This window comes from Panulirus ornatus, chromosome 17 (assembly GCF_036320965.1).
Source record: "Panulirus ornatus isolate Po-2019 chromosome 17, ASM3632096v1, whole genome shotgun sequence".
Taxonomy (NCBI): domain Eukaryota; kingdom Metazoa; phylum Arthropoda; class Malacostraca; order Decapoda; family Palinuridae; genus Panulirus; species Panulirus ornatus.
This window is the reverse complement of record NC_092240.1, coordinates 22,935,179-22,947,994: the sequence shown is the minus strand read 5'-3', so window position 1 is coordinate 22,947,994 and position 12,816 is coordinate 22,935,179. Positions and strand designations below refer to the sequence as shown.

General features: G+C 43.0%; 2 protein-coding genes across 2 annotated transcripts in view; one reads left to right on the top strand and one right to left on the bottom strand.

The window, feature by feature from the left end:
* The window catches only part of LOC139754629 (insulin-like growth factor-binding protein-related protein 1), a 56,301-nt gene extending 48,830 nt beyond the window's left edge, over positions 1–7,471 (bottom strand). The window contains exons 1-2 of the mRNA XM_071672124.1: positions 7,290–7,471; positions 3,993–4,161 (exon numbers count right to left, since the gene is read on the bottom strand). Of these exons, the coding sequence (XP_071528225.1) occupies positions 3,993–4,161; positions 7,290–7,456 (336 nt within the window). The 5' untranslated portion in view covers positions 7,457–7,471. The remainder of the gene's footprint in view (positions 1–3,992; positions 4,162–7,289) is intronic.
* Positions 1–12,816, top strand: part of Vps28 (vacuolar protein sorting 28) — a 142,722-nt gene that overhangs the window by 32,371 nt on the left and 97,535 nt on the right. The gene's annotated exons all lie outside the window — the stretch shown is intronic.

Below are 12,816 nucleotides of genomic sequence, written 5' to 3'. Positions count from 1 at the left end.
AACTTTCCCTTGATCGTGGAAAGGCAAATTTCAAAATGAAATGAGTCGTCTTTGTGTCTGCCATACCACGCAGGCGACACATTGTTAATTTATTTATGAATTCAGTGACTTTTCCTGTTGTGATTACTGTTTGTGTGTTTCGGGGAGAGATATTTATACTCATGTTATCCCGTCTCTTAACCTTTATAAATTTCTAATACGCCTTTACTTCAATGTATGTGTACAAACATGCACACGTCCTAGCCTATGCCAGGCAGTCAAGACATATCGTGTTAAGGTATACTTCGCTTTATCGACTTGATCGTTTTGTCTTATTTATTCGTCCTTAATTATATAGATGAATTACAAGAGCAGAAGACCACAGTTATTCCGTATCATATGTTTCATTTATCATTTACTGTATAGTTTTAACTATATAACTCGGCCACGATCCCCTAGGTAGAGTTTAAGCTCCCTGGTAGATCACCGGAGACGCAGCAGTGGTTATAATGCCTAATATTTTAAATATAATAAACAGCTCTACTCTTAAATATTATGTATTTAGGGTCTTGGTTTTAGATTCGGTTGAAGCAAGGGTGCGAGATCACGTTTGCCACGCAGTTACCCTGACATCAGACACCAGCTGTTGTTTACGGAGCTGCCTCAAGGCCATAGTTGCCCTCCATCTAGTATGATTGGACTAATAGTGATTCACTTTCATTACTGTAGAGGCATACCATGCACTACGGTTGTAATAGTGATGCACTACAAGCAAGCTTAAAAAAAAAAAATGAATCTTGATTGCTCTTCGTGTTGATGCCACTTTACATGCAGCATTAAGATAGCACGCTTACGAACATTTTCAAGCATGGAAACTTCCAAATTTGTATTTTACGGTTATAATGAGATTTTAAATCACGATGATATATATTTCACAGCATGAGAACAACAGTGAATTGGAACTAAAATTTCCGTTGTTTCCTTTTTTCAAGTGGAACATTTGGTGCTATAATCTCAGACTGATTAGTCAAAATGCAGGATAACCAGTTCATGGTACAGCTGCAGCCTACTATCAACGTACGACTCGCAAACTTTAGTTAAGGCCTTATAAGGCCTCTTCCGCTATTACGTAATGTTGTTGCCTTGCCGATCATCAAGACAGTACTTTGGTGTACATGTATAGTGATTCCTTCATTGTAATTTGTGACACTCTATAGGTCTCGCTTATGAAGACTGTGAAGGATGTCTTTAAAGCAATTCACATTAATAATATGTGTTGCTAGAGGTGGGTTTCTCCCTCAGTGGAGCCACACCTTCGCCGACCAGCTCAGAAGGCGGAGCTACACATTCAAGTAGTAACCGTCTTCCAGTGAACACACAGTGTCGCACACACACACACACACACACACACACACACACACACACACAATGGTAGGAAGGGAGGGAGAGCAACAGGCTGTGTCAAAGTCATCAACCCTGGCTGCGTGCGAATCACTTGTAGTGTTGATATGTTTCACACCCACTGCCACTAGGGTGCTCCAACACCACCTGTCGGGACTCTTCTCCAAGGATTAACTTTGGATGAAGGTGACTCACTGTCTTGAAGCTCCAGGAGCCCCTTAAAAGGGAGTCCTGGAATGGCATTATACTACTGCTGCTGCTACTACAACAACAACTGATGATAATAATAATAATGATAATAATAATAATAACTTATTTTATATTTATTATACTTTGTCGCTGTCTCCCGCATCAGCGAGGTAGCGCAAGAATGGCCCAACCCACCCACATACACGTGTATATAAACGCCCACAAATGCACATATACATACCTATACATTTCAACGTATACATACACATTCACACATATACATATTACACATGTACATACGCATATATAGATATGTACATACATATGTACATACCTATACATTTCAACGTATACATACACACATTTACGCATGTACATATTCGTACTTGCTGCCTTCATCCATTCTCGTCGCCACCCCGATACACATGAAATGGCACACACACACACACACACACACACACACACACACACCGCGCGTGAGAGGTAGCGCTAGGAAAGGACAACAAAGGCCACATTTGTTCACGCTCAAGTCTCTAGCTGTCATGTATAATGCACTGAAACCACAGCTCCCTTTTCACATCCAGGCCCCACAAAACTTTCCATGCTTTATCCCAGACGCTTCACATGCCCTGGTTCAGTCCATTGACAGCACGTCGACCCCGATACACTACATTGTTCCAATGCACTATATTCCTTGCACGCCTTTCACCCTCCTGTATGTTTAGGCCCCGATCGCTCAAAGTCTTTTTCACTCCATCCTTCCACCTCCAGTCTGGTCTCCCACTTCTCGTTCCCTCCACCTTTGACACGTGTATCCTCTTTGTCAATCTTTCCTCACTCATTCTCTCTGACCAAACCATTTCAGTACACCCTCTTCTGCCCTCTTAACCACACTCTTTTTATTACCACACATCTCTCTTACCCTTTCATTACTTACTCGATCAAACCACCTAACACCACATGTTGTCCTCAGACATCTCATGTCCAACACATCCACCCTCCTCCGCACAACCATATCTAACAATAATAATAATAATAATAATAATAATAATAATAATAATAATAATAATAGTAGTAATAATAATAATTCAAAAGGAATGCTGCCCTCTCTCTCTCTCTCTCTCTCTCTCTCTCTCTCTCTCTCTCTCTCTCTCTCTCTCTCTCTCTGAATGGTAGGCATCAATCGACCAGGTAGATATGTTACAGGTAATACTCTCTCTTGGGTATCTGAGAAGTAAATGATAGCTGCGCAGTTAGAGAGCACTTCAGTGGCAGTAGAGTTACATTCCTTTGGCCCAGGTAGCTGTCTTTTATGTCTGCCTCACTCACACGTGCGCTACGGGCCTTAAGTCCACAAACATACATACTTCTCTCCATCTCACACGTAACACAGGACGTAACTCGCAAATTTATTATAAATTTATTATAAATTTATTATATGAATGTAGCAATTCTATACGGATATAACCTGCAGTAATATTAATCGTGCCGATGATGTAAAGACATTATATTTTTGTGTAAATATATTACTGCATATACCATCCACATCACTGCCCTGCATTTACGTACATCTGCTCTGAAAGTCATCTTCAAGGATCAGATAACAGCAATACCATCAGTGACAACAATCTTCTCTCTAGTTCCCCCCGTCATTGTATGTGGTTACACGGTGTCAGCATCAGCCTCCCGGACGCTGTAACTAATTCTATACTGAAACTGTGTTGGGCATAATGCAACCCTGTGAGCCTGCCTACCGGGCGTGGACACGTCTGGTCACTGACCCACCCCTCATGCCTCAAAGTTGTGTTCACTCCGCCGTCTTGACAATTGTTGAACACCACATAAGCAGATGTTAAAGGCTTACCACATTCTCCCGTCGTTCAGCTTCCAAAAGTGCTAAAAACCAGCGTCCTCTTCACAGTTTGTGAAAGATTGATGAACAGAATCCCACATCCTGTTTGTGGATACAGGCTATCCCGGTGTCTGTATGAGACACTGATCCTCCTGTACTTGTTTATCAGGTGGTTCTCCGTATATGTCAACAAGGAAGGTATTCAATCCTGCGTACATGGCAGGCAGAGACACTCACATATGTGAAAATATGTATACCCACTGTTATCTAACAGACGATACCTGAGGCTTATTCAATTAGAATGAAAAACAAATATTTGGAAGTAAAAAGCCCCCTCTCCATTGCCATGTATAATCGAGTTTAGATACACAGACCACAGTCCAAGCGATGTGGTCTGGCTTTAAGACTACCAGAACGAGAGCAGCAGCACCACGCTTTCGTCCAGTTGTGAAGCGCGGGAATACAGTTCCATATTAAGCAGTTGTGTTATAGAGGAAGTAACTCACCCCAGTTATGAAGAGCGGGATACAGTTCCATATTAAGCAGTAGTGTTATAGAGGAAGTAACTCACCCCAGTGTCGGTACGGGTGCGACAGACGAGGTACTCTCCGCAGAGGTTGTAGTCTGTTTGGGCCTGGGTTTGGCAGCGCTGGCCTAGGCCCGCGGCGCAGACCTCACAACACCCACAAGCGTCCAGCACTTTGCCATCCTGGCAGGCCTCCACCTCTGGGCAGCTTGACCTGGTGAGACACACCCAGAACACCCGTGTTAGTTCAGTCTTGGTCACCAGTCTGTGGTATCATAGTGCGTCGTGACGAGATTGTTTAAGTACTTACACTGTACATATGTAACAACTCTTCGTGTTTCCTTTTCATTGGGTAACCTGAATAATGTATTTTTTTTCATATATATTTGTTCGTCGTTACCAACGCAGAGGTAACTAGCTCATCCTCTCTCTCTCTCTCTCTCTCTCTCTCTCTCTCTCTCTCTCTCTCTCTCTCTCTCTCTCTCTCTCTCTCTCTCTCTCTTACTCTGTCATCACTTATTCCATTACCCATCCTTACACCACATACTATCCTAAGACCTATCATCTGTAACACAATCACCCTGTTCCGCACTGTTTTTTTCTTCTTATCTACGGCCCATTCCCTGCATCCATACAGCACCGCCGGGTATACTGTGCATCATATATATATATATATATATATATATATATATATATATATATATATATATTTATTTATTTATTTTTTATACTTTGTCGCTAACTCCCGCGTTAGCGAGGTAGCGCAAGGAAACAGACAAAAGAATGGCCCAACCCACCCACATACACATTTATATACATACACGTCCACACACGAACATATACATACCTATACACTCAACGTATACATATATATATATATATATATATATATATATATATATATATATATATATATATATATATATATATATACATATATACACATGTACATAATTCATACTGTCTGCCCTTATTAATTCTCGTCGCCACCCCGCCACACATGAAATGACAACCCCCTCCCTCCGCATGTGCGCGAGGTAGCGCTAGGAAAAAACAATGGCCACATTCGTTCACACTCAGTCTCTAGCTGTCATGTATAATACACCGAAACCACAGCTCCCTTTCCACATCCAGGCCCCATACAACTTTCCATGGTTTACCCCAGACGCTTCACATACAGCACGTCGACCCCGGTATACCACAACGTTCCAATTCACTCTATTCCTTGCACGCCTTTCATCCTCCTGCATGTTCAGTCCCTGATCACTCAAAATCTTTTTCACTCCATCTTTCCACCTCCAGTTTGGTTTCCCACTTCTCGTTCCCTCCACCACTGACACATATATCCTCTTTGTCAATCTTTCCTTAGTCATTCTCTCCATGTGACCAAACCATTTCAACACACGCTCTTCTGCTTCCTCAGCCACACTCTTTTTATTACCACACATCTCTCTTACCCTTTCATTACTTATTCGATCAAACCACCTCACACCACATTGTCCTCAAACATCTCATTTCCAGCACATCCACCCTCTTGCGCACAACTCTATCCATAGCCCACGCCTAGCAACCTTGTAACATTGTTGGAACCACTATTCCTTCAAACATACCCATTTTTGCTTTCCAAGATAACGTTCTCGACTTACACATATTTTTCAAAGCTCCCAGAACTTTCGCCCCCTCCCCCACCCTATGATTCACTTCCGCTTCCATGGTTTCATCCGCTGCCAAATCCACTTTCAGATATCTAAAACGCTTTACTTCCTCCAGTTTTTCTCCATTCAAACATACCTCCCAATTGGCTTGTCCCTCAACCCTAGTGTACCTAAAGACCTTGCTCTTATTCACATTTGCTCTCAGCTTTCTTCTTTCACACACTTTACCATACTCAGTCACCAGCTTCTGGAGTTTCTCACCCGAATCAGCCACCAGCGCTGTATTATCAGCGAACAACAACTGACTCACTTCCCAAGCTCTCTCATCCACAATAGACTGCATACTTGCCCCTCTTTCCAAAACGCTTGCATTCACCTCCCTAACAACCCCATCCATAAACAAATTAAACAACCATGGAGACATCACGCACCCCTGCCGCAAAGCAACATTCACTGAGAACCAATCACTTTCTTCTCTTCCTACACGTACACATGCCTTACATCCTTGATAAAAACTTTTCACTGCTTCTAACAACTTGCCTCCCACACCATATATTCTTAATACCTTCCATAGAGCATCTCTATCAACTCTATCTTATGCCTTCTCCAGATCCATAAATGCTACATACAAATCCATTTGCTTTTCTAAGTATTTCTCTCATACATTCTTCAAAGCAACACCTGATCCACGCATCCTCTACCTTTTCTGAAACCACACTGCTCTTCCCCAATCTGATGCTCTGTACATACCTTGACCCTCTTACTCAGTACCCTTCCATATAATTTCCCAGGAATACTCAACAAACCTATACCTCTGTAATTCGAGCACTCACCTTTGTCCCCTTTGCCTTTGTTCAGTGGCACTATGCAAGCATTCCTCCAATCCTCAGGCACCTCACCATGAGTCATACATACATTAAATAACCTTACCAACCAGTCAACAATACAGTCACCCCCTTTTTTAATAAATTCCACTGCAATACCATCCAAACCCGCTGCCTTGCCGGCTTTCAACTTCCGCAAAGCTTTTACTACCTCTTCTCTGTTTACCAAATCATTCTCCCTAACCCTCTCACTTTGCACACCACCTCCACCAAATCTCTCTATATCTGCCACTCTGTCATCAAACACATTCAACAAACCTTCAAAATACTCACTCCATCTCCTCACATCACCACTACTTGTTATCACCTCCCCATCAGCCCCCATCACTGTGTGTGTGTGTGTGTTTTACTAAACTGGCCTGCGTGTAGTTACACCACGAGAGAATATATCATTGGGAGTACACTCTGGTCAAAGCACTTTTCACTCAAGGAGTGTACATTTCCCTGCTGCTGGAAGTAACGCACCCTTGGGCTACAGGATCATGTAGAATGAGGCTATGGGTAACAACAGGATTCTTTCTTAGAAAGAGGCTTAGAGTAATTTAAAAATACAATGGATAAACAAATTACAACATTGCCTTTGTAAAGCCCCACTGATATATTGTTTCCATGACCCTGTGAAAGTCTTAATCACTATCAACATTCACACACCCAATTAATGTCTTTATTTACTGTCAAAATTCAGCATCTTCAAAGTATCAGATCATGTTAGAATTTCAAGCTAATATCGGTAAGTGGCATTTTAACGTCCACTTTTTTTTCTCGTCACAGCCGCGTTATTTTACACTTTTTATCCTACGTACCTGTCACACTCCCCACATTCCGTGGCCACGTCTTCGGCCACAGCCACAGCCACCATGAAGGCAGCTGCAACAACGAAGATCCCTCCCTTCGCCATTGCCTCTGCTTCTGTGCCCGCGTCGGTCTGCTGCTGGGTGCCCAAGAAAAGAGCTGAGTAGGCACTTGGCATTTTCGTACGGCAAACTTATGGATTTCTTGTCAGTGTCCATATTGATATTCAGTTTTGAAAATTAGTTTTTGAAATGAAGAATTCATGCAAGAATATAGATGCTAAGATACGCATTTATTGGTTCGGAAAGCTTTCAGTCAACATCTTACGTCAGGCACCGCGATTCTGATGGTGGCAGGGAGGCGTGGTTCACCAATGTCTGTAAGCTCATCCCAACAGAGAACAGGGCGTAACCCTAGGATCCACCTTCATTATTTCTTTACCTTGTACCACTCCGTTTGTGAATGATGTACATAGAACTTAAAAGTATAAATATGCTGAGAAGCTTAATTTACAAATTATTATTATTATTATTATTATTATTATTATTATTATTATTATTATTGTTATTATTTTAGTCTGTGTGAATAATGTAATTAATCTTTTAACAAGTATGGTAGACTTGTGCCACTCATTTTCATCATAACTTATTATCATAGTATTTACAGCAGATCCAAAATAGGAAACTATTTACTATAGATCTCTCAGTATCGGTGGGTAATATCAAGAAACTCAGAGGGTTAAAGTTAAGGCCAGATTCAGGGAGGGTGTCAGTTGGTTGACCTGGAACATTAATGATGATAACCGAGTAATGAATATTATACCCGAGACGTTGCTAGTAAGGTAAATGTATTATTGAGGAAGTAAATATTATTATCGCCTCAAGTAAAAGTAACTTCTGAGGTTTGACAAATTATGCACAAATATGGCCATCATTTACTACTAGAGGAAATAGGTCATAGATGTAGGGTATTATGAAGCTATATGTAAAGATATACGGTAATTGATTGGGATGTAGGATTCACCTATTGTCCTCTAGATGTTATAAACAGCGGTGTATTATAAAGAGTAAGTTTCGTTATGTACAAATAAAGGGGTCCCTAATTTGGCTGGCGGGAAACACAACAGTGCCTCGACTGGCTGGAAACACAACATGCCATGGCTGGCTGTAACACAACATACCATGACTGGCTGGAAACACAACATACCATGGCTGGCTGTAACACAACATACCATGACTGGCTGGAAACACAACATGCCATGGCTGGCTGTAACACAACATACCATGACTGGCTGGAAACACAACATGCCATGGCTGGCTGTAACACAACATACCATGACTGGCTGGAAACACAACATACCATGGCTGGCTGTAACACAACATACCATGACTGGCTGGAAACACAACATGCCATGGCTGGCTGTAACACAACATACCATGACTGGCTGGAAACACAACATGCCATGGCTGGCTGTAACACAACATACCATGACTGGCTGGAAACACAACATACCATGGCTGGCTGTAACACAACATACCATGACTGGCTGGAAACACAACATGCCATGGCTGGCTGTAACACAACATACCATGACTGGCTGGAAACACAACATGCCATGGCTGGCTGTAACACAACATACCATGACTGGCTGGAAACACAACATGCCATGGCTGGCAGTAACACAACATACCATGACTGGCTGGAAACACAACATGCCATGGCTGGCTGTAACACAACATACTATGACTGGCTGGAAACACAACATGCCATGGCTGGCTGTAACACAACATACCATGACTGGCTGGAAACACAACATGCCATGGCTGGCTGTAACACAACATACCATGACTGGCTGGAAACACAACATACCATGGCTGGCTGTAACACAACATACCATGACTGGCTGGAAACACAACATGCCATGGCTAGCTGTAACACAACATACCATGACTGGCTGGAAACACAACATGCCATGGCTGGCTGTAACACAACATACCATGACTGGCTGGAAACACAACATACCATGGCTGGCTGTAACACAACATACCATGACTGGCTGGAAACACAACATGCCATGGCTGGCTGTAACACAACATACCATGACTGGCTGGAAACACAACATGCCATGGCTGGCTGTAACACAACATACCATGACTGGCTGGAAACACAACATGCCATGGCTGGCTGTAACACAACATACCATGACTGGCTGGAAACACAACATGCCATGGCTGGCTGTAACACAACATACCATGACTGGCTGGAAACACAACATGCCATGGCTGGCTGTAACACAACATACCATGACTAGCTGGAAACACAACATACCATGGCTGGCTGTAACACAACATACCATGACTGGCTGGAAACACAACATGCCATGGCTGGCTGTAACACAACATACCATGACTAGCTGGAAACACAACATGCCATGGCTGGCTGTAACACAACATACCATGACTGGCTGGAAACACAACATGCCATGGCTGGCTGTAACACAAAATACCACGACTGGCTGGAAACACAACATGCCATGACTGGCTGGAAACACAACATGCCTCGTGTTGTTGATTGTAGCATCGTGAGCGTTAAGTTTTGTGTTATATGTCGAGAATGATGTTTGTAGTGTTGGATGATGTCGAGAATGGAGACGGGGAATTGTGACCAGCGTTTGTCTGGGTGATGTGGCATGTTATGGTTGTGTGTCTAGTGGGTTGGAGTTTGAGTAGGGAGGCTGTTATTTTGTGCTTGTAGGTTTATTTCAGTGTTATTTAAATTGTTGGGTGGATCAGTGTATAGGGTTGTTGAAGTGTGAGGCGGGGGTAAGCTTTTAATTATTGCTCAGGGATTTGGTGGTTGATTATGAAGTGGTCTGAGTGGGAAGGGTCTCGTGCTGTTGTAAAGTGGTGAATGCCATTCATCAGGTGGTAGGCTGTTGACAGGAGCCGCCCAGGGTGGTGCTACCGTCCTGACTGAGGAGTGTTAAAGTGGTGGTGGCCGGAACCATCTCACACTCTCCATGTTAGGATTTCTAGTCTTACTTTTCTGTCTTCATCAAAACCTAACTACCACGCTCGTCCTGCCATCTTCTCACAAGCACCATACACCCACTCCAATTTCACATTTTTTTTTCTTTCTCGTAAGTGTTTCCGCCATCTCCTGTCTGCACAGTCGTTTCAGATGTAATCATGGAAGAGTCCAACGTACTTAGGGCCACCTGGTCTCCGGCATCATGGAATGTTAAGAATCTTAGGGTTTCCGCCTGACTCTGCTGCCAATGAGAGGGAAGACCCTGACAGTAGTAGTTCAGGCCCCTTCCACGACCTTTCTCCTCTATAAGAGATATACCTCTTTTTCCTGTTCACTATACCAGAGTTTGTGGTCATCCAGTTACCTCTCTTATGTTGAACGATGACCTAGTACCTCTCCCGATATCTTATTTGTCTTTGTGACCCAGTTGTCTCATGATGGTCTCGCTAGCCCCTCTTCTCATACCCAGCTATAGTTTCCACTCACGATTCCATTCAGAGGTGTTGTCTGTGTTTATTCCATCATCATTACATCTATGACACACCTTGAGGACTTTGAGTCTCCAAATTTTGATGCCATCTGGCTCAAAGTCTGTCTCCCACCTACCAGTTTTTCCTTTGTTTCACCGACTATCTCAATTCTGCGAATTCTCATACTTTCCTGCTTTTGAGGCCGTGGCATCCTCACCCGCAAGCCGAAATCATGTACTTGGGATATTTCTACGTTTACCATAGAGATTGGTTGAACTCCCCCCACATGGATGGTGAGGGGATTGAAGCCCCAATGTTCTCCATTCTCAGTGATCTAGATCAAGTTATAACCCAGCCTACCCATAGTCCTGACCGCTGGGACCACTCTCCTAATATTCTGGATATGTTTTTCATGTCTAATCCTTTGCACTGGAGATACACGATATATCTTCCAGTTGATTCATTTTACCAATTTCTTGTTAATGTATCTGTTTTAACGGCACCTCCTCCTCCAGCAGCCCCTTTCGAAACGTCAATATTCGCAGGTCATAAAGCTGACTGGAATAACTTACGAAATTTCTTCTCTGAATTTCCATGGATGAATTAGTCTCTTATGTGGCGTTGCTTCTGTCTCTGCTAAAGTAAAGAAGAGGTTATTCTTGCGGGAATGGGAACTTTTATCCCCTCGTCCTACCACTTTTTTCCAGTCTGTGGTACAACTGTTCCTTGACATGCCATTCAGGCAAGGGATTAGGCATACCGGGCTTGGAAAAACTCTCTTTCCTCCGACTCCCATTTAACATATATCACTGCCCGTAATCATGGCGAGTATATCATCCGTGAGCCAGGGCTTTTCTTTATCCAAAGGCCGTGCGGTAACCTTTCATAATCTTCCACTGGTAGGTTAGGTTAGGTGAGGTGAGGTTTTTTAACTCTTTAGCCAAGGGCATCTCCAACAACTTCTGTCGCTCTACCTTTTCTTCGCTTTTCAGTTCTGTCGGTACTATAGCTGTCTCTCCCGAGGACAAAGGCACTCTTTTTGGTTCCCGTTTCTTCTCAGACTCTTCCTTGGATGACTCCTTCATCCCCTGATGCGCTTCTTACTATTCCTATGCCTCTTCCCGTAATCTCTTTTCGAAGTGTCCGAAAAGCGCTTCTCTCTCTGGACGCAAGCAAGGGTTATGGTCCTCACGGCATCCATCCCTGGAAGCGTGTGTCTCTGAACGTGCACTTGTGCTTGCTCGTCTGTTCCGTTTCTGTTTAAAAACCAGAACTTTTGCTTCTTCTTGGAAGCATACGTTGATACTTCACATCCCTAACAAGAGTAACCGTTCAGCCTCTTTTAACTATCGTCTTTTTGTTCTGACATCTATCATATCCAAAGTCTTTGAATCCCTTCTCAACTCCCATATCCTTAGACACTTGTAATATCACAATCTTCTCCCTAATCATTTGTTGGCTCCCACAAGGCGAGATCCACTGGTGATATTCTTTCCTATCTTACTAATGTCTGGTCATCACCCGTCAAAGATTTAGTATGTAGTTGCCACTGACATATCCAAAGCTGTTGACAGGCTATGGCATCGGGGTGTCTTCTTTAAGCTCCCCTCTTTTGGCTTTCCACTCTGACTTTGCTCTTTCATATCTACTTTCTTCTCCGGCCGATCTGTCTCGTGGTTATTGATGGATCAGCGCCCCCCACCCCTCATTTCTCCATCAACAGCTATGTCCCTCTAGACTTGGACAGGATATCTCAGTGAGATAGACGAAATCTTTTTTTAAATTTAATGCCTCAAAGACTTAGTTTCTTCCTGTCTCTTTATCGAGAATTCCTTAGAACTTTCCTCTCTCCTTTGATGGATTTGTAAATCCACCTTGTGGCTCACTAAACATTCTGGGTTTTCTGTAACATCCTCTCTGTCTTAGAAACCTCAAATTACCGGAGTAGCTAAATTTACTTCTGAGAAACGGGAGTCCTGTTTAGGTGTCGAAATTTCACTTCTTCCGAACAGTTACTCCGTTAATACAATGGACTGAT